The 26368-nt window shown below is 50.5% G+C and overlaps 1 protein-coding gene across 4 annotated transcripts; it reads right to left on the bottom strand.

Moving 5' to 3' along the window:
* Window positions 1-917: 917 nt before the first annotated feature.
* Window positions 918-25042, bottom strand: LOC129650723 (protein CutA homolog). 4 transcript variants are annotated; one of them, XM_055579504.1, is made up of 7 exons: window positions 23421-25042; window positions 19367-19515; window positions 15789-15848; window positions 11800-11845; window positions 11506-11555; window positions 4278-4485; window positions 918-3627 (listed from the first exon to the last, which is right to left on the bottom strand). In XM_055579504.1, the coding sequence occupies exons 1-7, from the start codon at window positions 23796-23798 to the stop codon at window positions 3610-3612; spliced, it is 909 nt and encodes a 302-aa protein (XP_055435479.1). In that variant the 5' UTR covers window positions 23799-25042; the 3' UTR covers window positions 918-3609. The 4 variants fall into 4 exon arrangements, with proteins under 4 accessions (XP_055435479.1, XP_055435483.1, XP_055435480.1 ...); XM_055579508.1 differs by lacking the exon at window positions 4278-4485 and having other exon boundaries at window positions 918-3464; XM_055579505.1 differs by lacking the exon at window positions 15789-15848.
* Between the last annotated feature and the right edge of the window lie 1326 nt (window positions 25043-26368).

The raw sequence follows: 26368 nt of genomic DNA, 5'->3' as shown, positions 1-26368 counted from the left end.
TGGCCCCGCCCATCAGGCTCCTTTGCTTCAGCCCCTTCCCGCACCCCCCACCCACCGCTTCACCTGCCTGGGAGAATCCCTGCTGGTGTTCAGCCCCCTAGATGCTGAGGGGACAACCTCATAAACACTACAGATTGCCACCCTACATAAACTTCTGTAAGTCGGGTAGTTTGGAGAGAGAAAAAGAGGGGGATAGGAAAAAGCTACAGGCAGGTGAAGGCCATGGGCCTAACTGAACTCTGTTTCCAAAGTTACTGTAGCCTGTTAAACCCTGAGTGTTAATGGCTGACCTTAAAACCTGCTGGCCAGTTCTTTACGGTCTGACCTGCCAGGGACGCCCTTGTTAACTACAGCTCCCACTTTTTCCTGCCACTCCTGCGACCTTCGACTGCCCTGGGAACAACCCGCACTTGAGGCCAGGGCGGGGTGGGGGGCTCAGTCTGGGAGATCAATGGAGTGGAGGGACAGGTGGGTGGCCCCAGGCACACAGAGACTCAGGCTCTCGCCCAGGCTGCACAGTGAAGGGCCCTGGAGACCCCTCTGAGGTCGCGGGTTTGCCCCAGGCTGGAGGGTGCCCATTTCTGCGTGGTTTATGTGAGTGCTTACAAACTCGCAACACACTTCTGTGTGCCTTTAGCATTTTGGAGCAAGAAATCAGAATTCTCACAAATTCCCTAAATCATAACTTACTCTTAAAATATGTCAAACATTCTTCATACTTTTCCTGTTATTACAGAAATCTGAAAAAAAAAATCTGTTTAACAAATAGGATTATTAAACTTAGTAGTGTTTACAAAGAACTTCAGTCTCTAGGGAATATTTAAACCCTGGAAAACACCAGAGAACGTATTGGATAGTATTCAAATGTTAACATTCAAATAGCCTAACAAGGTTAAGAGTACAGACGAGTATCAGAATTGCCAAATTAAGAATTTATTTTGCTTCCAAAGCTTATTTCTTAGAACACCACTCACAGGATTTGTATAAAGCATACTACGTGTATACATTTATCTTATTTGCAGGAGTAGCTCAGGGTTTGCAGTGGACAGGGCTAGACAATCCCAGGCAAAAGGAGATGCGAACCACTCCTCTTCTATATTCCTGTCCTGGCTAGGTAACTGTACACTCAACTCTATAAGCAACTGTTTCTTGCTCTAGTTTTTATCTGACGGAGATGGGTTCCTTCAAACCAGTAGCAGCTTTATGCTTTTAAGCTTCAGTATTCATGGATACTTTACTACTTCTTCTCGTTCCCTCAACTGATTCTCCCAGGGTTCTGGAGTCATAAACCGTGTTTCCTGAGAAGTGCTAGGAAGGAATTCCCGGGTGGAAACCCTCATGTCTAGCCCCTGCCCCCACAGCACATCGAGGGCAATGTGGCAGAGCTGGGCAAGCCTCTCAGGCTGTTCCCTCATCTACAGAATGAAGACATCATCACTGGCCTCCAGAGCTGTGGGGAGAAGGAAACCACACAACATGCCAACTCACCACACTGTCAAGGCGGATGTTTTAGGAAGGAACAGCTCTTCCTTAGAGACGGCTATAGCAGGTTCTCTGGCCTACAAAGAGATATAGCCAGCCTCTTTAAAAGAGACTGTAAGAGCATCAGATTTAGAGTCAGACACTTGGTTTCAGAGCCCATTTTGCCACTTATTTTAAGCGTCTCTGCTCTCCAATCTCAGGTTTCAACTGCAAAATGAGGGTAAGCTGGGTTACAAGGATAAATGTTAAGACCTAGGACAGTACCTGCAGAGAGAGCTGGTGTTCTCTATTTCCTATAGTCAGCTGTGACACTGAGGCAAAGGCAGGCCACCAAGAAACAGTTTTCAAAGCACACTTGGCACAGAAAATGAACCAATGATAGTCAGAGACAGGAAAATCTCGGGAATTAATCCCACTTTAAGAAAGTTCAAGGAAAAAATAATTGGATTTTGCCAGCCTGGTAAATGAGAAAGTAACTGTGGAAAGTAGAAAAAGCTTTAGTTATTCAAATCCTTGAAACATCAATTTGGGAAATATATACCAAACCGTGTGCAGGAGCCCAAGTCGCTGTGCGCATGCCCCTCACCTAGCGCAACGCACAATCCAGGAGGAGGAGGACCCGGATGCGCAGAGGGAACAGGATGCCAGGGCGGGGGCGACTCCCTCCAACTGGACACCAGGCCTGCAGAGGAGCAGCCACACTTCTCCGGCACTGGCGCAGAGGGTGCTCGGGCAGAGGCGACGGCCCCAACACAGGGCACCAACCTGGCACCCACGGGTGCCAGGCAGGAGAGGAGAGGTGGAGGTGGCGGTGGCAAAGTGAGCTGGGGCAAGGCTCCGAAGGGCCCTGAGGGGGGGGTAATCCTGTGGCAGAGCCGGGAGGGGGCCTAGGTCAGGCTCTCTTCTCACCCCCCGGGGCTCCACCAGCCCCACGCAGCAGGGTTAGGAGAGCAGCCTACGGAATGAGCAGCCTTGGCTCTCCCCTCTGTAACACAAGCCGCCCCTTTTCTGGGCCTCAGGCCAGTTCAATTCCCTTCAGTCATCTATAAAACCGGCTTTATAGATTCCACTGGGTCCTTGCTTGGCCTGACTGGCCCCGCATCCTCTTCCAGCCTCAGGGGTCTTAACCTTACAAAATCTATAAGACTGGCTTAGGCTATTGGTTTACAAACTTGTAACAGCAAAAACTTAGCTCATTACATAAAAATTAATAATAAAAGCACGGGTGCGCTGGCTGAAGTATGAGCAGACCTCAGGGTCCCTCCTGTGAACCCCTGGGGTTCTGATCTGGCAGTTCCCGCAGGTTCTTCCCACTTTAGGATGCTTGGTTTCTGTGCTCACATCAGAAGGTCAGTGTGGTGGGCTCAGAACCCATGTCTCTGTTGAGCAAGGGACCACAGCTTTCTGAGGTCTGTCACCTTCGGGCTAGGAAAGAGTCAAGACCAACTCTCAATCCTTGGGGCTGTGTCTAAGCCCTCCCCTCCCAGTCCTACCTGCATTCATGAAGCCCTTTCCCAGGCCCACTTCCTCAGGACTCGGGAATAACAACCACCACCTTCAGCTAGAGGAAATAATCCTGCTTGTCCCTGACATTCCACCATTAGCGATTCATCCTGTGGATAGAGTGCTTCCAGCTCCCCTAGAAGGTGACCTTCACCCCCACACACTCCTGGGTGACGGGTCGCCAGGTCATTCCTCATCAGAAGAGGAGAGTGATAACATACGCGGCACTCAGTTTAGGCTCAATGAACACAGAAGACCAGCCGCACCCTCACTGTGACCTTGCCACTCCTGGCCACCTTTATGCATGAGGCACTCAGAGACAAGTTCCACCGGGTCCTTGCTTGGCCTGACTGGCACAGCAGCCTCTTGTAGCCTCAGGAGTCTTGGACCTTCAGCCTCCGCAAGTTACTTAGCTCCTCTGTGCTGAGAAATGCATGGAATCCAGAGATGCGAGGAGACAGACAGAAGCCGCCCTTCAGCTGGAGAACAGATAATGATGGCTCTTAGGGGCACCCAGCAGGAGGCACGAAAGCCCCCACTCACTCCTCCTCCATGCCCTCCTCCAGCCACTTTAAATAGCGCACATCTCCTTGGTCCATGGGAAGACTGAAGAGCTCTGGGATTTCAAAAGGATGCACCAACCTTTGGAAAGAAAGCAGAGTCCCGTGAGTGGCATATAAGCCTGTGCCATAAAACCCAACTGGCCAGCCTCCCTTGAGCCCCTCCACAGTCGGCCTGCAGCCCACCTGTCCGGCCCCACAGCCCACCACTCCTAAGCCTGTGACCCATCTGTCACCAAGTAAAATTAGGCCAGATGGCATTAGAGTCTCACAGACATGGGTTCAAATTCTAAGTCTGCCACTTACTAGTGGCATGGTTACTAGTTACATGTTTACTAGTTACATGGTTACTAGTTACATACTAGTTACATGCTAGCCATGTAAGCATGGACATATCTCTTCATTTCGCTGAAGCCCCCACAAGAGGAGGGTGAAAATAGTACTGGATTGCTGGGGATTAAATGAGGGAGGTATACACGGCACTTAGCAGCCACACCGACGGGCACTGTGCGCACCGACTGGCAACTGTCAGCTGCTGTCTTTATTTATCACTACCCTTCACTCTTCACCGCGCCTGCCCCCGCACCTCTCTGTTGTCCTCCCTACTCCTGCTTGCTAAATCGAAAGCCTCTCTACTCCTCAAGGCTCAATGCAACCAATGACCTCTCCCCAGGGATCTTCCTTGACCATCCAAACCCAAAGCAGTCTCTCCCTTCTCCTCGTCTCTCTCACCCAGTCCTGAGCACACGCGCTGTCTTCACTTTGCAAACTGACAAAGCAAAAGATACGGCCTCCGTCCCACCTGTCGAGCTGGGGCAACAGGCCTCTCTCTCCTGACTTCAGGCACTGAAAAGCTCTCGTGAGAGGGTGCTTATAAATCACAACATGTGCACGCAGTTGCTTGAACAGTAGGAGCAGGTCGCGTAATTTTATCCAGTGCCTAAGAAGAATGAATTTTCCTAATTTATTTAATGGAGACCTAGACCAGTGGTTCTCAAAGTGGAGTCCTCTGACCCCTGGGGAACTTTCAAGGCTATTTCAGGAGGTCCAAGGGGCCGAAACTATTTTCACAACAATATTGTTATTTATCTTTTCACTATGTGGACATTTGCACTCATGGTGCAAAAGCAGTGATGGGCGAGACTGGGCACACCCAGGGGCACCGGGGCAGCAGCCCCACACTCGACTGGGCACACCCAGCAGCACTGGGACAGCAGCCCCACACTCGACTGGGCATACCCAGCAGCACCGGGACAGCAGCCCGAGACTGGTCACACCCAGCAGAATCAGGACAGCAGCCCACACTCGACTGGTCACACCTAGCAGCACCGGGACAGCAGCCCCACACTCGACTGGGCACACCCAGCAGCACCGGGACAGCAGCCCGAGACTGGTCACACCCAGCAGCACTGGGACAGCAGCCCCACACTCGACTGGTCACACCCAGCAGCACCGGGACAGCAGCCCAAAGCTGGTCACACCCAGCAGCATCGGGACAGCAGCCCCACACTCGACTGGTCACACCCAGCAGCACCGGGACAGCAGCCCAAAGCTGGTCACACCCAGCAGCATTGGGACAGCAGCCCCACACTCGACTGGTCACACCCAGCATCACCGGGACAGCAGCCCAAAGCTGGTCACACCCAGCATCACCGGGACAGCAGCCCGAAACTGGTCACACCCAGCAGCACCGGGACAGCAGCCCAAAGCTGGTCACACCCAGCAGCATCGGGACAGCAGCCCCACACTCGACTGGTCACACCCAGCATCACCGGGACAGCAGCCCAAAGCTGGGCACACCCAGCAGCATCGGGACAGCAGCCCGAAACTGGTCACACCCAGCATCACCGGGACAGCAGCCCAAAGCCGGTCACACCCAGCAGCATCGGGACAGCAGCCCGAAACCGGCCACACGCAGCAGCATCGGGACAGCAGCCCGAAACTGGTCACACGCAGCAACATCGGGACAGCAGCCCGAAACTGGTCACACCCAGCAGCATCGGGACAGCAGCCCGAAACTGCCACACCCAGCAGCATCGGGACAGCAGCCCGAAACTGGTCACACCCAGCATCACTGGGACAGCAGCCCGAAACTGGCCACACCCAGCAGCACCGGGACAGCAGCCCGAAACTGGTCACACCCAGCAGCATCGGGACAGCAGCCCGAAACTGGTCACACCCAGCAGCATCGGGACAGCAGCCCAAAGCTGGTCACACCCAGCAGCATCGGGACAGCAGCCCGAAACCGGCCACACCCAGCAGCATCGGGACAGCAGCCCGAAACCGGCCACACCCAGCAGCATCGAGACAGCAGCCCGAAACCAGTCACACCCAGCAGCATCGGGACAGCAGCCCGAAACCGGTCACACCCAGCAGCATCGGGACAGCAGCCCGAAACCGGTCACACCCAGCAGCATCGGGACAGCAGCCCGAAACCGGTCACACCCAACAGCATCGGGACAGCAGCCCAAAGGTGGTCACACCCAGCAGCATCGGGACAGCAGCCCGAAACCGGCCACACCCAGCAGCATCGAGACAGCAGCCCGCAACCGGTCACACCCAACAGCATCGGGACAGCAGCCCGAAACTGGCCATACCCAGCATCACCAGGACAGCGGCCCGAAACTGGTCACACCCAGCAGCATCGGGACAGCAGCCCGAAACTGGCCATACCCAGCAGCATCGGGACAGCAGTGCAAAGCTGGTCACACCCAGCAGCATCGGGACAGCAGCCCGAAACCGGCCACACCCAGCAGCATCGGGACAGCAGCCCGAAACTGGTCACACCCAGAAGCATCGGGACAGCAGCCCAAAGCTGGTCACACCCAGAAGCATCGGGACAGCAGCCCGAAACCGGTCACACCCAACAGCATCGGGACAGCAGCCCGAAACTGGCCACACCCAGCATCACCAGGACAGTGGCCCGAAACTGGTCACACCCAGCAGCATCGGGACAGCAGCCCAAAGCTGGTCACACCCAGCAGCACCGGGGCAGGAGCCCGAAACGGGTCACACCCAGCAGCATCGGGACAGCAGCCCAAAGCTGGTCACACCCAGCAGCATCGGGACAGCAGCCCGAAACTGGTCACACCCAGCAGCATCGGGACAGCAGCCCGAAACTGGCCACACCCAGCAGCATCGGGACAGCAGCCCGCAACCGGTCACACCCAGCAGCATCGGGACAGCAGCGCAAAGCTGGTCACACCCAGCAGCATCGGGACAGCAGCCCGAAACTGGTCACACCCAGCAGCATCGGGACAGCAGCCCAAAGCTGGTCACACCCAGCAGCATCGGGACAGCAGCCCGAAACTGGTCACAACCAGCAGCATCGGGACAGCAGCCCGAAACTGGCCACACCCAGCATCACCGGGACAGCAGCCCGAAACTGGCCACACCCAGCAGCATCGGGACAGCAGCCCGAAACCGGTCACACCCAGCAGCATCGGGACAGCAGCCCGAAACCGGTCACACCCAACAGCATCGGGACAGCAGCCCGAAACTGGCCATACCCAGCATCACCAGGACAGCGGCCCGAAACTGGTCACACCCAGCAGCATCGGGACAGCAGCCCAAAGCTGGTCACACCCAGCAGCACCGGGGCAGGAGCCCGAAACGGGTCACACCCAGCAGCATCGGGACAGCAGCCCGAAACTGGTCACACCCAGAAGCATCGGGACAGCAGCCCAAAGCTGGTCACACCCAGCAGCATCGGGACAGCAGCCCGAAACTGGTCACACCCAGCAGCATCGGGACAGCAGCCCGAAACTGGCCACACCCAGCAGCATCGGGACAGCAGCCCGCAACCGGTCACACCCAGCAGCATCGGGAGAGCAGCGCAAAGCTGGTCACACCCAGCAGCATCGGGACAGCAGCCCGAAACTGGTCACACCCAGCAGCATCGGGACAGCAGCCCAAAGCTGGTCACACCCAGCAGCATCGGGACAGCAGCCCGAAACTGGTCACAACCAGCAGCATCGGGACAGCAGCCCGAAACTGGCCACACCCAGCATCACCGGGACAGCAGCCCGAAACTGGCCACACCCAGCAGCATCGGGACAGCAGCCCGCAACCGGTCACACCCAGCAGCATCGGGAGAGCAGCGCAAAGCTGGTCACACCCAGCAGCATCGGGACAGCAGCCCGAAACTGGTCACACCCAGCAGCATCGGGACAGCAGCCCGAAGCTGGTCACACCCAGCAGCATCGGGACAGCAGCCCGAAACTGGTCACAACCAGCAGCATCGGGACAGCAGCCCGAAACTGGCCACACCCAGCATCACCGGGACAGCAGCCCGAAACTGGCCACACCCAGCAGCATCGGGACAGCAGCCCGAAACCGGTCACACCCAGCAGCATCGGGACAGCAGCCCGAAACCGGTCACACCCAACAGCATCGGGACAGCAGCCCAAAGCTGGTCACACCCAGCAGCATCGGGACAGCAGCCCGAAACTGGCCACACCCAGCAGCATCGGGACAGCAGCCCAAAGCTGGTCACACCCAGCAGCATCGGGACAGCAGCCCGAAACTGGCCACACCCAGCAGCATCGGGACAGCAGCCCAAAGCTGGTCACACCCAGCAGCATCGGGACAGCAGCCCGAAACCGGCCACACCCAGCAGCATCGGGACAGCAGCCCGAAACTGGTCACACCCAGAAGCATCGGGACAGCAGCCCAAAGCTGGTCACACCCAGCAGCACCGGGGCAGGAGCCCGAAACGGGTCACACCCAGCAGCATCGGGACAGCAGCCCGAAACCGGCCACACCCAGCAGCATCGGGACAGCAGCCCGAAACCGGTCACACCCAGAAGCATCGGGACAGCAGCCCGAAACCGGCCACACCCAGCAGCATCGGGACAGCAGCCCGCAACCGGTCACACCCAGCAGCATCGGGACAGCAGCGCAAAGCTGGTCACACCCAGCAGCATAGGGACAGCAGCCCGAAACTGGTCACACCCAGCAGCATCGGGACAGCAGCCCGAAACTGGTCACACCCAGCAGCATCGGGACAGCAGCCCGAAACCGGTCACACCCAGCAGCATCGGGACAGCAGCCCAAAGCTGGTCACACCCAGCAGCATAGGGACAGCAGCCCGAAACTGGTCACACCCAGCAGCATCGGGACAGCAGCCCGAAACCGGCCACACCCAGCAGCATCGGGACAGCAGCCCGCAACCGGTCACACCCAGCAGCATCGGGACAGCAGCGCAAAGCTGGTCACACCCAGCAGCATAGGGACAGCAGCCCGAAATTGGTCACACCCAGCAGCATCGGGACAGCAGCTCGAAACCGGCCACACCCAGCAGCATCGGGACAGCAGCCCGCAACCGGTCACACCCAGCAGCATCGGGACAGCAGCGCAAAGCTGGTCACACCCAGCAGCATCGGGACAGCAGCGCAAAGCTGGTCACACCCAGCAGCATGGGGACAGCAGCCCGAAACTGGTCACACCCAGCAGCATCGGGACAGCAGCCCGAAACCGGTCACACCCAGCAGCATCGGGACAGCAGCCCGAAACCGGTCACACCCAGCAGCATCGGGACAGCAGCCCGAAACCGGTCACACCCAGCAGCATCGGGACAGCAGCCCGAAACCGGCCACACCCAGCAGCATCGGGACAGCAGCCCGAAACCGGCCACACGCAGCAGCATCGGGACAGCAGCCCGAAACTGGTCACACCCAGCAGCATCGGGACAGCAGCCCCACACTCGACTGGCCGTCACGATATTCTTCATCGTCGCATATATACATGCATTTTTTTATTTTTTCATGCATTTTTTTTAAAGTCAAATTCACCTAGAACATTTCTGATAATGTGGCCAAAATTACTATTTGTATTAAAGTTTGGCTCTTGAGTGTGTCTTTGTAAGATTCTGTGACAAAATGCGAAGTATACATACAGTGCTTCTGCTGTCACACCTGAGCTCAGTGCTGTCTTAAACTTGCCTGACTTGAGTCACAAGCTAAACCAGACCTTTCCCCACAGTACACCATTTTTACTTTCCAGCTTGAGTAACCATCATTTGTCTGTCAATTTCACAAATAAGGTGACTCAGGTTTGAGTATTAGGTATACATTTTCTCAAATATGAACAAATATTTGGCCCATCACTCAAATGAAGACAATTTACATCGTTTATTACCAATCAAAAAATTCACTTAAAAAAAATTCATGTTTTAGGGGTAGGGGAGGGAAGGGTTGGGAGTCTGGGATTAGCAGATATAAACTGTTATCTGCAGGGTGGGCAAACCACAAGGCCCTGCTCTGCGGCACAGGGAGCTCTATCCAGTATCTGGCGATAAACCATGAGGGGAAAGAACACGGAAAAGAAGATCATATGTACAGCTGAGCCTCTCTGCTGCACAGCAGACTACACACTGCATAGGGCTGTGTAGTGTTCAGTTCAGTCGCTCAGTCCTGCCCAACTCTGAGACCCCATGAACACTAAATAAGAAAAAATTCATGTTTTTAAGCAAAAATCAGAAGTTTGGAAAATTTGAATATATCACTTTCATAACTTGAAAGTGTCTCAGAACTTAAGAGATGCTTTTGAGGAGATCCAGCTCTCTTATTAAGCCAGATTTTGCAAAAATGTAGAAAGATGCCATTCTTCGCACTTTCTTTACTTTTGGAAAATATGGTTACTTCCCATAAGAAGGCATTGCCAGCACACTGTTTCACTGCACTACACTTCACTGCAGATACTGCGTGTTTTACAAACTGACGGTCTGTGGCAACCCCACACTGGACACATCTACTGATACCAGCTTTGCTCACTGTATGTTTCTGTGTCACGTTTTGCTAATTCTTCCAAAATTCCAAACTTTTTTATGATAATTCTATTTCTTATGGTGATCTGACAGGGGTGATCTTTGATGTTACCATAACTGTTTTTTGTTTTGTATTTTTAAATTAAGGTACGTACTTTGCTTTCTTTAGACACAATGGTATTGTTAGCACACTTATACTGCAATGTAGGGTAAACGTGTAACTTTCACACGCCCTGAGAAATCAAGAAGTGACATCACTTGCTTCACTGCGGTGGTCTGGAACCAAACCTGCAATATCTCCAAGGTACGACTGTATTTACTTCCGTCCATATGTTATTATTCTATTACTGTTATTTTCAATGAACTAAAACTATATATCTTAAACATTTCTCAGCTTTAATTTCTAATACAGTAAACTTTGAGAGATCCAACATAAGTGAAGCTCTTTTGGGTCCTCAGTAATTTTTAAAAGTGTAAAGGGATCCTGAGACCAAAATTTTTAGAACCACTGGTTTGAAACTAATAATTCATATTACAGGAACTTCCCTGGTAGTCCAGTGGCTAAGACTCTGCACTTCGAATGCAGGGGGCCTGGTTTCCATCCCTCGTCAGGGAACTAGATCTCACAGACCTCAACTGAAGATTCCGCACGCTGCAATGAAGACCTGGTGAAGTGAATGAAAGTTGCTCAGTCTTGTCTGACTCTTTGTGACCCCATGGACTACACAGTCCATGGAATTCTCCAGGCCAGAATACTGGAGTGGGTAGCCTTTCCCTTCTGCAGGGGATCTTTCCAACCCAGGGATCAAACCCAGGTCTCCCGCACTGCAGGCGGATTCTTTACCAGCTGAGCCACCAGGGAAGCCCAAGAATACTGGAGTGGGTAGCCTATCCCTTCTCCAGCAGATCTTCCTGACCAGGAGTTGAACCGCATTACAGGCAGATTCTTTACTAACTGAGGTATCAGGGAAGCCCTAATATCAGGGAAGACCTGGTGCAGACAAATATATATTTTAAAAAATAAACTAGTTAAAAAAATAATAATAACTCATTTTACAGATAGAGAGTCTGTGGGACACGGTCATAGCCAAGGTCACATGGGAGGCTGGTGACCAGGCTCAAGGTCACCTACTTTGCAAGGTCATTCACTTAGTTACCAGCAGGTCCCTGGCTAGGGGGAGATGGCGCTATTACCTGATGTAGCTGGAAAGCATATGGATCTTGGAAGTCTTTGTCTTTATTAACTGTAAAAGAAAAAAAAAAAAAAAACCACTGGTTTAGGATCTCAGCTCCAGCTCCACAGCCCTCCATTCCTCTGGCTTTTTAGGAAACAGCACTCCTCCAGGTCCCCAGCCCAGTCACTGACAAATGGGTATAGGGCATCTTGTGTGGGGCAAGAACCTCAGTCAGTTATCTTTGCTAATATTTAATTGGAACTTTGCTCTCACTCTTTCCCGATTAAGGCCCCATCCCTCCAGCTTCACTCACCAACAGGATCTCAGTGGCTTCTTCTATTTCTCCATTCCAATAGTATCTGGAGAAAAGAACAAAAAAAAAGAGAAGTATCATACTTACAAGATGTGCTGTGCTTAGTCACTCAGTCATGTCTGACTCTTTGCAAGCCCATGGACTGTAGCCCACAGGCTCCTCTGTCCATGGGGATTCTCCAGGAAGAACACTGGAGTGGGTTGCCATGCCCTCCTCCAGGGGATCTTCCCAATCCAGGAATCGAACCAGGGTCTTCTGCATTGCAGGCGGATTCTTTACCAGCTGAATTACCAGGGAAGTCCACTTACAAGATGAGCTCAGTGAAATAAACCTGGCCCAATTTGCTGACTTGCTAAAGTGGAAACTTTAAAATCTTTCCAAGCTCATATGAAAAAGCCTGGAGTTGGCCAAGGCCCTACAGGTCATCTAGTCTAAACATTCTAATGCATGCCTCGAGCTCCTGACTGAACTTTCCTGGAAGTAAGAGGCTCATGTCTCTTGAGGAAGCCCATCTACCTTAACGGTTTTCACATGAGGTGGTTTTTCTCATGGTGTGCCCACATTTGCCCAGAGAAGGCGATGGCACCCCACTCCAGTACTCTTGCCTGGAGAATCCCAGGGACGGGGGAGCCTGGTGGGCTGCCGTCTATGGGGTCGCACAGAGTCAGGCACGACTGAAGCGACTTAGCAGCAGCAGCAGCAGCCGACATTTGCCACCCAATTGTCTTCCCCAACGTCCACTTGACAGCCCTGCAGAAACTCCTGTACGTTCCCCTCCACAGCGGGCGTCTGCAGCTCATTCAGTGCCCAGCCCTCACTGCTGGCGCCCGCGCGCCTCCCATCCTCTGGGCTGGTGCTACTTGCATCACTGACTCAAAGCTGAGCCCACCGAGCGATCGACGGAGGAGCTCAGGGCTCATTCGGGGCAGCGAGCCTTATAAACACAGCAGCGGGTCTGAAAGTTCAAAACACAGTCAGTGACCATGATCAGAAAAAGCTGAGCCCACCGAGCGATCGACGGAGGAGCTCAGGGCTCATTCGGGGCAGCGAGCCTTATAAACACAGCAGCGGGTCTGAAAGTTCAAAACACAGTCAGTGACCATGTTCAGAAAAAGCTGAGCCCACCGAGCGATCGACGGAGGAGCTCAGGGCTCATTCGGGGCAGCGAGCCTTATAAACACAGCAGCGGGTCTGAAAGTTCAAAACACAGTCAGTGACCATGATCAGAAAAAGCTGAGCCCACCGAGCGATCGACGGAGGAGCTCAGGGCTCATTCGGGGCAGCGAGCCTTATAAACACAGCAGCGGGTCTGAAAGTTCAAAACACAGTCAGTGACCATGTTCAGAAAAAGCTGAGCCCACCGAGCGATCGACGGAGGAGCTCAGGGCTCCTTCAGGGCAGCGAGCCCTATAAACACAGCAGCGGGTCTGAAAGTTCAAAACACAGTCAGTGACCATGATCAGAAAAAGCTGAGCCCACCGAGCGATCGACGGAGGAGCTCAGGGCTCATTCGGGGGCAGCGAGCCTTATAAAACACAGCAGCGGGTCTGAAAGTTCAAAACACAGTCAGTGACCATGTTCAGAAAAAGCTGAGCCCACCGAGCGATCGACGGAGGAGCTCAGGGCTCCTTCAGGGCAGCGAGCCCTATAAACACAGCAGCGGGTCTGAAAGTTCAAAACACAGTCAGTGACCATGTTCAGAAAAAGCTGAGCCCACCGAGCGATCGACGGAGGAGCTCAGGGCTCCTTCAGGGCAGCGAGCCCTATAAACACAGCAGCGGGTCTGAAAGTTCAAAACACAGTCAGTGACCATGATCAGAAAAAGCTGAGCCCACCGAGCGATCGACGGAGGAGCTCAGGGCTCATTCGGGGCAGCGAGCCTTATAAACACAGCAGCGGGTCTGAAAGTTCAAAACACAGTCAGTGACCATGTTCAGAAAAAGCTGAGCCCACCGAGCGATCGACGGAGGAGCTCAGGGCTCCTTCAGGGCAGCGAGCCCTATAAACACAGCAGCGGGTCTGAAAGTTCAAAACCCAGTCAGTGACCATGATCAGAAAAAGCTGAGCCCACCGAGCGATCGACGGAGGAGCTCAGGGCTCCTTCGGGGGCAGCGAGCCTTATAAAACACAGCAGCGGGTCTGAAAGTTCAAAACACAGTCAGTGACCATGTTCAGAAAAAGCTGAGCCCACCGAGCGATCGACGGAGGAGCTCAGGGCTCCTTCAGGGCAGCGAGCCCTATAAACACAGCAGCGGGTCTGAAAGTTCAAAACACAGTCAGTGACCATGATCAGAAAAAGCTGAGCCCACCGAGCGATCGACGGAGGAGCTCAGGGCTCCTTCAGGGCAGCGAGCCCTATAAACACAGCAGCGGGTCTGAAAGTTCAAAACACAGTCAGTGACCATGTTCAGAAAAAGCTGAGCCCACCGAGCGATCGACGGAGGAGCTCAGGGCTCCTTCAGGGCAGCGAGCCCTATAAACACAGCAGCGGGTCTGAAAGTTCAAAACACAGTCAGTGACCATGTTCAGAAAAAGAGTACGAGAACAGCATCATGCGAGGGAGAGAAATTCGGCCTGAGAATATCTGTGCTGACCCAGGGCAGGTCTAACAAGGCTCAGGCCCCTGGCCTCACCCCACAGAGCTGTGGTGAAAGCGTGAATCACAAGGAAGGACGAACATGAGGAGAGTGGCAGGCTGAAATTCCAGTCCAGCTTCCCAGCACTAGCTCCCAGACTGGCTTTATGTGAATCACTTAATACGACCTCTTAAAAATTCAGAGACTCAAGCCCCATCTCAGGGAGACTAAACAGATCCAGGATGGAGCTCAGGCATCTAAAGTACGGCCAGACTTGGGAGCCACGGCGACAGGTGACGGGCGCACGCGGCATGTCACTGCTGGGCAGGGGCAGCTTTCATGCTCCAGCGCTTCTGTCCTCACCGGTAGCACCGGCACCTCTCCCTCTCTCATCAGGGCAGGAAGGAGGTAAGAAGCAGGCTGACCAAGAGAGTTAAGGCACAAGACAAATCCTGCACGGGTGGTACTAGGGTGCTGAGATATCGTTTTTTATCGTTTTATTTACTTTTAATTGGAGGATAATTGCTTTACAGTATTGTGTTGGCTTCTGCCAAACATCGGTGTAAACAGGCGTTTCATGTCCCCTCCCTCCCTCCTGAACCTCTCTCCTACCCCCCACCCATGGTGACGCATTTTGATGAGGGAAATGGTGTAGGCCTGGCTTAAGTAAAAGAGCTGATCAAATAAAAGGCAGACAATACACAGAAACAGCCTGTCACACATGCCAAACTCAAAGTTTTTCAGAGAATCCAAAAGCAATAGCAATTATAATCTCTGATATCCTTAGCTGGCTTATCAGACTGGCTTACCCAGTCTGACTTCTTTGCTAACAGCAAGCTAATTGATTGACTGATTTAAACAAAGAATGAGGAAACAAGACTCACTGTTCCTAAACTGTAGATTTTTTTTTCTGCTTTCTCTGTTGCTGCTGCTGCGAAGTTGCTTCAGTCGTGTCCGACTCTGTGCGACCCCATGGACGGCAGCCCACCAGGCTCCCCCATCCCTGGGATTCTCCAGGCAAGAACACTGGAGTGGGTTGCCATTTCCTTCTCCAATGCATGAAAGTGAAAACTGAAAGTGAAGTCACTCAGTCGTGTCCGACTCTTAGCGACCTCATGGACTGCGGCCTACCAGGCTCCTCTGTCCATGGGATTTTCCAGGCAAGAGTACTGGAGTGGGGTGCCATTGCCTTCTCCCTGCCTTCTCTAAACATAGCCTGTTTTTGCTTTGGTTGAATGGCATAAACCCACTGGTTGATTTCCTTTGAATACAGATCGACAGTGAAGTACTGATTAAGTAAATGCCTTTGCGTTGTTCTTTTACAGTTTCCCATTAGTTCAGTGCCTGAATTTCCACCAGGCAGAACCTGACAGAGCACTCTCACACCCCCCCACTGGCCAGAGCAGAACTCACAGTGAGGAGGCCTTAGGCAGGATGTTCACAGAGGCAGCCAGCTTCTTATCCAGGATAGCCCTAAAGCAAAGAGAGAGCATGCTAGTTACTGGGGCAAGTGTCCAGCATCTGAAGAGATGGAAGAGGATACAGGAGCTCCTGGGAGTTTCCCAGGAAACCTAAGTCTAAACAGATAACCATTTAGAGTGCCCCTCCCAAGTCAAACCAATACGTTCCATAACTGCCACGCACAGACCCTCTGCAGACAGAATTGTTTAAGTCCTTCCCTGAGTGGGAGAAGTAAGGAAGCAGCTACGCAAAGGCTATTTCAAGGACAGGCGCAATCGGCTTGGAGAATGGGAATCTGTTAGCCCTGGAAGGAGAACAAAAAGACCCGGATTCCAATCCAGCCCTGCAGCAGGATGGCTGTGTGACCTTATGCAAGCTCCTTCTTTCATTCCAGAAATCAGTATTTGAGCACCTATCCAAGACAGGCATGACTGCCTCACTCAACTTGACTCTCCTGCTGTACAACCAGAGGAGTGATTCAGTTGATGGGTTCCAACCCTTTTCACCACCAAATACTCCTTTTATCATGTCAACTTCTTTTCCTCTTCTCTCTTGGATACGTGCTAGGCTCTCAAATGATATCTACAGATCAGAGGTGTCTGATGACCACATGGAACTGATACAACTCGAAGGAAAGGCAAAAAAAAAAGCAAAAAAAGGGCATCCTGTCCTGCGACTGGCAAACATAGGCTCTGCACACTTGTCCTTTCCGTGACGCTTCCTACCACAGTCCTGAGAGCTCCACCACCACCTGTGCAGGCCTCTAAGCACTGGGTTTGTTTTTGACAGACCACAGACTGGAATTCTTGCTCTGAGAGTCTGACTCCTGTGCGGGGCCCTGGTGAACACGGTACAATGTGCCTGAACCACTGCACAGTGTCACAGAGACAAGACTACCGCGTCGCCCTGCAGGGAAGTGTCCCCAAGGCTCAAACCCTAAGCCCTGGGGATCAGGCAGGCTGGACAAACCCGCCTCGGGTCTGCCGTCAGCCACGGAGGCCCGTCTCAGTTCTCTGAAGTGTGTGGCCCCTGCCAAATACAACGCGTCTGAGGCCTGAGCCCTGATCCCTCCTTTCCTTGACCGCTGCCAAGAGAACTGACCTACTTTCTCTTCTCCCAAGTTCCCGGCTGAACAGTGTTCTATTTAAGGCTCCACATTAATGTGGTATTATCACCACCCTCATGCCCTTGGAAAGTTCCAGGTGGTAAATAAATCCCTGACTCTAAGGAGAGGCACACGGCCCAAATTTGTTTAAGCAACTGCTACAAGTCTTGCTCACTCAATCAAGTCGTCTGCTGAGAAATCACACTGCACTGGTTCTGAAAGTGACATGCAAACACAGGGAATGAGTTAAACCTTTAGAAAAAAAAGTAATCCATTGCTTCACGGGCCTCCAATCTCTTTGGCAGTGTGAACTCCTCAGTGACTAATCACAGCAACAAGTTAGGAAACAGACTGTAAAGTTCTGGAGGACTGTGTTATTCAAAATGCCCCTGTGGCGAAAAAGAAAAAAAAAACATCAGAGAGAGAAAACAAATGTACAAGCTGATGGATAAAACATGCACCGAAGTCCAGCGGTGAGTCACAGAGCGGGAGCTCAAGCCCCCGTGCTTGTCTGAGTAAAGTGGAAGGCAGGCCTTCGAGGGTCTCCAGAAACTGCAAAGGTCGCAGACTAGAGGCTTGTGGACCAGACACATGGTTTGGGTCTCACGGCATTTAAAAAAAGTCTTGACTTTGTTACCAATATTTACTATTAGGGTACTTTACATTCAAAAATACACATTACCTAGCTTCTCACCAAAAAATGAATCTTAGAACATTTTGGACCCGTAGTCCTACAAGGTCACATTCAGCCAGAGCTGAGCAGGGGCTACCACCTGCAGGCATGGCCGGAGCTCCTCAGGTCAGTCAGTTTCCACTCCCCCTCCTCCCACACCTGGGACACACAAGGCTTGCTAACTACAGCCATTCTTCATCATGACCCCCAGCCCACTTCGCGCAGGCTGAAGCGGCCTGCCTGTCGGCACCCGTGCCTGTGGTGCTGGTCGGATCTAATCCCCTTTCCCTGTGAGACCAAGGCCCGGGAAAAGGATGCAGAAAGAATAAAGTAGAGAGAGTATATTTAAAAAGTTAACAACTGAACATTAAGATACACTCCTGAAAACTAGCAGAAAGAAAACGCATCCCCTACAGAGGAATGAGATCCATTGCTGCTTTTCATCAGCAACCTTGGATGCAAGTAGGCAGAGACCTCTCTCCAAGCTGAAACCAATCCATTCCCCTCAACTGGCCTTTCCACTATTTAGAATCCATGCCTTAGAGCCCTTTTCCTCCCAATACCCAACACCTTAAAGATGTCACCTGAAGTTGCTCCTGACAGGACCCAGAGTGGCTGGTCCAGGGGTCCAATGAGTTCAGCAGAGGCCCTGGGTATACCAGAAGCACGGAGGGGATTTCAATTCCCAGCTGCTAAAAGCTGAGGTCCTATTTCTGGAGTAATCACATGCTCATTCAGACAAGAGCTGTTCTCCAAAAGCAATGTTAATAAGGAAAAAAACTGACATTCTGGTTAGGGGCAGGAAAGATGTAATCAAATCAAAAGTTAACCTGTGACCATCGATTTGGAAGCGGTGTGCCCCCAAAGACCAGATTCAACACATAAAACACTATAACTACCACCAAACTTCAAGAATGCAGAATTGCAGAGCAAGAAAAGGAGCTAGGAGTCAAGTTTATTACCCCTTGGCCCCACTAACCCTCTTCAGAGCTGCAGCTATAAAGGAGGGGCAACTTCCCCAGCAGCTCAGCGGCCAGGACTCGACTCTCACTGCCGTGCCTCTGGGCTCAACCCCCATTCCGGGAACCAATATGCCACAGGCTGCACAGTGCAGCCAAAAAACAAGAGGAGTGAGGGGGAGGGGGTGGAAATCAGATACAACCCTTACTGAGCATCTGTTATATTTGAGTTCCTGGAGTAAGGACTGAACAGATATCATATTTAATCCTCTCAAGAAGGATAATTCAAAAACTCAGGTTTAGAGAAGAGGAGCAACCTGCCCGAGGTCACACGGTCAGCAAGAGACGGAGCCAAGATTTCAACTCTGTTGCCGTGCTCTCTCCACCACTGCTTTCAGTTATTCGCCAAACACCTGGAATTGGTCTCCTCCTCCTCCTGTCTCGGTCCACATCTCTGGGACTGAGCAAAAACTATCTCCAAAAATAAAGAGAGCTGGGTCAGGAATTAGAACTGTTAAATGCCCAACCTGCAGGCTTCCATCTGAGCAAGGCGCCTTGCGCTCTGGATCTCAGGTCCCTTATCTGCCCCCAGGCACCACTCAACATTTTCAGGCCCAGAAGCAGGATCCATCCAAGTGCCATTCACGCATGCCTCTCCAATCGCCCCAGTTAGACAGCTGTGCAGCTCAGCACTGGACAGATGGGGTTGTCAAAAGCAAAAGCAGAGTCCCGAAGTGGCCCCTCTGGAGCCTCCTGAGCCCCCTGGGGCAGTACCTGAGCCCCCTCCCCATACCTGGCAATATCTCTGGCGATCTGCTCGTTGGGACAGTTGACAAAAACAATGGAGTACGTGCCGGACACATAGCTGCCAGTGACAACGGAGAGGAGCTGCAGGCTGAGGGTCCTGAGCACGGAATATGTCAGGAGAGAGGCTGTCAGGATCTGCACAGCGGGAAAAGAAAAGCACAGATCAGCAGAGGTGTGACCAGCTCACCACCGGCAAGCTCGAGCAGACTGGAACCAGCGCTGGGCAACATGCTTTTATCCCCACTTCCCACCCACAAAATAATTCCTAGGATCTGCATTGAGCTTTAGTGCTTAATGTTTTCATGCCTAGATTGTTTTCCTCCGCATTTTGCAAATGGTTTAAAAAAAAAAAAAAGGCTTAACAATCAAGACACTTGCTCAAAGTCACACAGCTTTGGGAATCCCCTGGTGATCCAGTGGTCAGGATTCTGCGTTTTCACTTCCAGGGCCCAGGTTCGATCCCTGGTTGGGGAACTAAGACCCTGTGAGACCAAAACAGCCATGCAGCATGGCCACACACACACACTAATCACACAGCTTTTAATTGGTGAAGCCAAGAATAGGAGTGGAGCCTGGATAACTTGAAATCCATTCCCACTGCAAAACACTGCTACTACAGGTCATAGCAACTGGCGTCCACGGGGCTGCTGTCATCCTGTGGAGATTATGGCTGGCAATAAACTCCTCTATCTGCTGATGTGACTGTTAGGGAGTTAATTTCACCGCCATTCAATTGTGTACATGCCAGGTGCTGTGGGGAGTCCAGTGGAAAAGGAAGCCTAATTCTAAAGCAGTGGCGCCTGTGCTACTCTGACAGACAACCGGCGGCGGGGGAGGTCCAAAAGGAAGGCTCCACCTGTTGGGGGCAGGAGAGGCTTTGAAGAGAAGGGACCATCCAACTTGGAGCTGAAATAATAGGTAGGACTGAAAAAGAAGATGTGGTTAATAATGTACAAACTCAAGAGGTATTTGGGGACAGACGAATTATCTAGACTGCATGGGTCTTAGTCAGTGGGCATGAAGCTGGGAGGAAAATGAGCCTGGCTAGAATTATAAAGGGTCAGGCTAAGCAATGTGGGGTTTGTACTCAAGTGATGGGGTGCTTTTGGAGGTTTTTTAAATAGAAGAGTAATAACATGATCAGGCTGAGTAGAGTAATGTGAAGGAGGATGGGGAGTGATCAGAGATAGGTGATTCAAAGGCCATTACAATGTTGCAGGAAAATATTAAGATCCTGAGCTAAGAAAATGACAGTGATAACAGGAGAGGAAAAGACAGTCAAGGTATAATTTTTCTTGCTACTTTAATGATAAAACATCTAAAAGAAGAGGAAATTAAAAGAATTGGAGGACATCTTCCAGGGTTCTTTGCTTGGGGGATACAAAAGAGTCATTAATAGAGATGGAGGCAACTTGCAAGGAGCCCCACCGTGAATCAGGCAAGACTGGACAAGAACACGCTTCTCCCGCCTGCCAGCCCAGGCTCATGTCTCCCTCAAACAAACCTCTGTCCTCCCACTCCTACATTATCGCCTGGCCCTGCCTGCCTCCTACTTCTTGGCAGGGCCTGAGTAGCGTTTTTATGTCTTTAGCTTCAGTCTGGGGTGGGCTTCTCATTCCCTCCCATGACCTCCCCCAACACCTCCAGTCCAACATGCTAGTCCTCTGAACTGAACCAGTGACCACACAAGAAAAAACAACCAGGGTTTTCAAGGAAGTTGTTAGTGACAACTCAGATTATACAGGATATAAAAAAACAAAGGCACTAAACAGCAGGATTTAAAACCTAGTGTTAGTACAGCTCTCTGCAACTCAACCAGTTACTTCCTCTCTCTTCTATAATGGTTACCTAGAAATTGGAGATTACAACATTTGTGCCGCCTACCTCCGAGTTGCCATGGGCTTAAACAAGATAGGAAAAACAGTTTTTGCCCACTAATCCAATAAAGAAAGGAACCACACTTTGCTCATCACTGTGTCCCCAGGACAGTTCACGGCACACAGAAGCTTCTCAAGAAATAACCTGTAGACTGGTGAATTCGCACACCAGCAAGATGCTGAGATGGAGACTAAACGGTCTTGTGAAGTAAGTAGGGCTTTTGGTGATCCACAGAGCTTTTGGCAGAGAATTGGACATACTAGAACACTCTAAGGGGTCAGATACATGACTCTAAGGTGGCTTTCAGCATGGACTCTAAACAAAAGGAGCAATGGTCTGTCCCCCAACCAAAAAAGCCATTCCTAGGGGAGATCTAGGGCATTTCAGCCAGCAGGTATCAGTGGAACACAGAGCTCACAGGATTAAATACAAACTCACCTAAAATGTATTGAAACTCTTGTGTGAACTCACAGTGAGACACTCAGAGGTAGTCTGGGCACTTGGGTATTACCTAAGACAAGCCTTCATTTAACAGATAAGGTAACTGAGGCAGTTCTGTGACTGAACCAAGACTTAAATCTAAACTCCTGCCTCCCATTCTGGGCTCTCTGAACTGCAAGGAGCATCACTAGGAAGTGACACAGCGGGCTTATTTCAGCTTCACTTAATCTAGTGGCTCTCAGCTTGAGGCAATCTTGCCCCTGCCCCAGGGGACATCTGGTCACATCTAGGGACAATTTTGATGTCATGACTGGGGAGGAAATGCCATTGGTAGAGGCCAGGATTGCTGCTGAACATCCTTCTACTGTACCATCGATCACACTGAAATAATAGTGGTTTACATACGTCTCCCTCATTGGATGTGAGCTCATTCATTTCTGTATCCTCAGCACTTTACAAGCCCTGATAAGACGTATGGACTTGAGAAGTGTTTGCAGACCATATCAACAAAGAATCAGAAGATATGAAAGGTCAGTTTGGAATCAAAGGTGGACTACAGTACATTAGAAAGTGATATTACATGAATGCAAAATACAGATATCAACATATTTCCTAATAGAGACAGACTCATTACTGTAAGTTTATAACATTTTCATATTTATATCTTTACATCTTTTCTAAGTTTACACTGTTTCAAAATATTTTATGTATCCTTTCAATTACTTCATTCTGCCTTTTTCCTTTTTTTTTTTTTTTTTGGTACTGGAGTATCTGCCTAACCTTTAAGAGGTTATGGTTTTGTTTTAGTTTTACGGTCACACCCCGAGGCATTTGGGACCTTAGCTCCCCAACCAGGGATCACACCCAACTCCCCTGCACTGGAAGGTGGAGTCCTAACCACTGGACCATTGGGGAAGTCCTTAAGAATTCATGGTTGACTTTACAATTTGTGTTAAGGCAGAAGGGGCCTCAGAAACCACCTAGTGTTTCTAAATTTATAACATACCTAGTTTTAAGGAATTTGTAAATACTCTGAAATTAACATTGTGTTTATCTATACACTTTCCTTGGGTGCAAATCCAGAATTTTCACACACAACCCCCCCCACCCCAAGAAAATCTATAGTCCCCCAAAATATTAAGCATCACTGATGTGTGCCAGTTAATTAAGGGCCAGAGAGGGGAAGAAATCACCAGAAAGGTGAGCAGTGGAGCTGGGCTAGACCCCTGGGCTTCGACAGTTCTCCTTTCCACCACCCGGCCCTGCCCCAAAGGGCAGCTACCACCAGCACCACCAACAGGCACTCTGCAGCCACTGCCAACCTTTACATGTTAAGATACTTCAGAGATGAGACAGCAAAGCCCCCAGAAAAATGAGGCGGTAACTGCACCGGGAAGAGGAAAAGAAACTAGCATGGGACCCTTAGATGAGAATGCACCAGCAAACACCCCTCACCATCCCACCCTCCTGGGCAGTGAAACAGCCCAGTCACTCCTCCTCAAAGGCAGGGCAGAAAGGGGTGCTGGTAAGCTTCAGAATCACACCACAATCTCCAGGACACTGGGTGGTGCCCCCAGGGATTTCACCATCCACCCACTACCCGCCTGCCCCCAGCTCAAAATCCCAGGAGTATACAGCACAAATGCCCCTTCTTCCCTCAGTCCCCAGGCTGGAGGTTTAGAGGCGAGAGGATTCACAGCATCGTACTGTGGAACACTCACCAAGAAGCATATAAAGATAGAGGGCCGAGTGGAGCCTGGCAGAGGGCACCGTGAGCCCAGCCTGTCCATGGCGTCGCTGGTGACTGAGCCAGCACAGGCTATGGGAACTGCAGCCTGAGGGAAAGTCGCTGGCGGATGGATGGGCTCCAAGGGCCTGAGCCCCTCTCCTCTTACCACCTGCTGCCTGCCACTGCCCGGCCAGGTCCCAGCCAGGCTGGCCGGAAGGAGAGGGTGGAGGGGGTGGGGAAAGAGGGACTCATTTTTCACTGGGCAACTCTCTAGAAACATATAACCCAAACAGCCTGTGCAAACCTCCAACCCCTGCAAAAATAAAAATACTAATTTTCCCTCCCCATTCTCACATATACCAAAAACCATAAAATCCCCTGAGGTGTACAGATTAAAGCTTCTTAGATATATAAAACTTTCAGAAACCACAGCCCACAAACACAAATACACAAAACTCTTCCACTGAGGCCCATCCCACCAAAAAAATAAAAAATAAAAACAAACCCAAATAAATGAAGCCCATACGTGGCTGACTTCATGTCCCCCAACAGCATTTTAATCCTCCCTGGTTTAAAACAAACACTTCCACTGCTGACCTCTCTCCCTGTAAAACCACCCATCTTTCAAGGCCAGCTGGTCTGTGCAGCCTTTACCAAGGTTAATCCCAAGATCCCATTTCCCCTAAGGCACTCTGTCCACACTTTTGAGGCAGCATTTAACGTCAGCTGCTAAAACAAACTCAAAAGCAGCAAGCTAATGACTGTTACCCTTTGGGGATGCAGAGTCCACTGTTGTCAGGGTTTCCAATTTTTTAATCCAGCTTCTTAGTGTGAAATTTCTTAATTTTTAAATGACCACACTGCTGGTAAGACCCTAAGTAAATTTTAAGCCAAGGAAAGCTACTTTTTGTCTAGACTGTAGTGGTGATTACACAAACATTAAAAAATTCAACAAATTGTACACTTAAATTGGTAAATTGTATTCTACGTAAATAGTACCTTAAACAAAGCAGGTGGGGAGGGGAATGCTGAAAACCAATTAGGAATTGTTTTAAACTGGGCAGACAAAACAAAACCTACCTGGTTCCCAAACTGGCGGGCAAGCTGCCAGTTCACAGCTTGTGTTTAACTACCTGTTTACCTGTCTGCCTTATTCCTTGGGACTATTATTCTTAAAAGGCCTGATAACACTTTCTAGCAAAGTGCCTGACAAAGCCAGCTGTAGCCCTAGTTCTATCATTTATGATGGCTGTGTAGACTCAGGCAAATTTCTTAACCTCTCTGAGCTTTGGGGGCTTTTTTTGGTAAAGAAAGAGCTAATACCTCTTTCATAGATCTAAAGTGAAGATTAACAGAAGATAAATGTAAGAGTGTTTTATAAAATATAAGACCACGTCAGCATTTCATGAGCCATCTCATGCCACTACCAAACAAGGTTAACTCAGAAAATCTCCAGTTGTGATTGAAGAACTTAGCATGTATGAAAGAAACAGGGTTAGAAAAAATGAGGCTGAGTGGTCCTTAAAAAACCCTTTATATTCAAAGTCCACTAAAATCAAGATTGTGATCTCTTAAATCCGTTATATTAATAGGAAAGGTCACTGTTAATCACCATTTTACCTTAGATCCTGAGATGATGTCCCAGAATTTAGCACAGGTTCCTGCACAGAATATGTTCAATAAATATTTGTTGAATGACTAAATGATACGGATGTGTGGCTGGTGATGACAAGGATGGTCATGATGAAGGTGATGCTGGGGCAAAGGATGGCAAGGGATGAACTGCTATCTGGAAGAAACCACCTCTGGATTCTCTTCTTTCTGCAACTCAGGCACCTCTACTCTCTTCAGAGTCAATTCCAAGGTCAGATTCCAAACGTCCAATTCTGCATTTATGACCTTGGCAGAAGGTCTAGTAAGAGTTCAGATCTAATAAGAGCCTCAGTGCCCCCTGCCTGAGATCACAGGCTCTTCTGGAGGCATCTTGCCTTCTCTCTTTCTTTCCTCCTCCTTACTGGATTCAGAGGTGAACTCAGACTCTTCAGAGTCAGATTCTGTACCCGTCTCTTTCATCCGCAATACTGTCTGTATCTTCCTTCTCTTTCTTCAGCTCCTCTACTTTATTTTGAAAGTTCTTCTGCACCTCTTCTATAGGTATACAATTTATTGAAGCCTCTTTTTTAAAGGCCAAACCTCGATCCAGGAAAGAATCCACATCAATCGCAGCACGGATGAGGTCTGACGCCTGGTGTAGGACAGCATTGTTTCCTTAGGTTCATCTTTCTCTGGTTCCAAAGATTTGCCTTCTTCCTATCAAGGTACAGACGTGTATCTATCATCTCAAGATACAGACTCTCTGTTACTGCCAAAGTTTGAAACTTAAGTTTCATATTGATGAATTTAAAGCCCATCCAATTTGCAGACCATGATTTTTTTTTCAGCTTCTTCTTTAGCTCCAGGGAAACATGCATAATCATTCATAACATCATAGCAAAGCTTCCACCAAGCTTTATCAAGAGCATCTGGTTTATCATCCATCACCTCTTTTATTATTACCAAAGCAACAGCAATGTTGAATTGTTGCCATGTTTCTTTTAAAGTGAGCAAAGGTTTTTTGTTTTTTTTTCCAATACCATGGGCAAAATGGTCAAACATATGCTTGGTGTACCCCATGAATGCTTCCATTACACTCTGATCCAAAGGCTAAAGATAGCTAGTGTTCCAGACAGAGAAACATAGTAACAACGTTGGGATGAGCAAGGAATAATGAGTCTGGGTGATTGGGAACACTATTAGCATACTCTGAAGGCAAGATCTGGGGGAGTTAAACAATTCCAAGCTCAAAGAATAAAACAATTATGGAGCCAATCCAAAATGAGGGTAGCTGTTAACGATAAGATTAGTGATCGCCAGAAAAACAAGAAAGCATATCTTTTTTCA

Source organism: Bubalus kerabau, chromosome 4 (assembly GCF_029407905.1).
Source record: "Bubalus kerabau isolate K-KA32 ecotype Philippines breed swamp buffalo chromosome 4, PCC_UOA_SB_1v2, whole genome shotgun sequence".
In the NCBI taxonomy this organism is placed as follows: domain Eukaryota; kingdom Metazoa; phylum Chordata; class Mammalia; order Artiodactyla; family Bovidae; genus Bubalus; species Bubalus kerabau.
The sequence above is the reverse complement of the archived record's forward strand: the minus strand, read 5'-3'. Positions and strand labels throughout refer to the sequence as shown.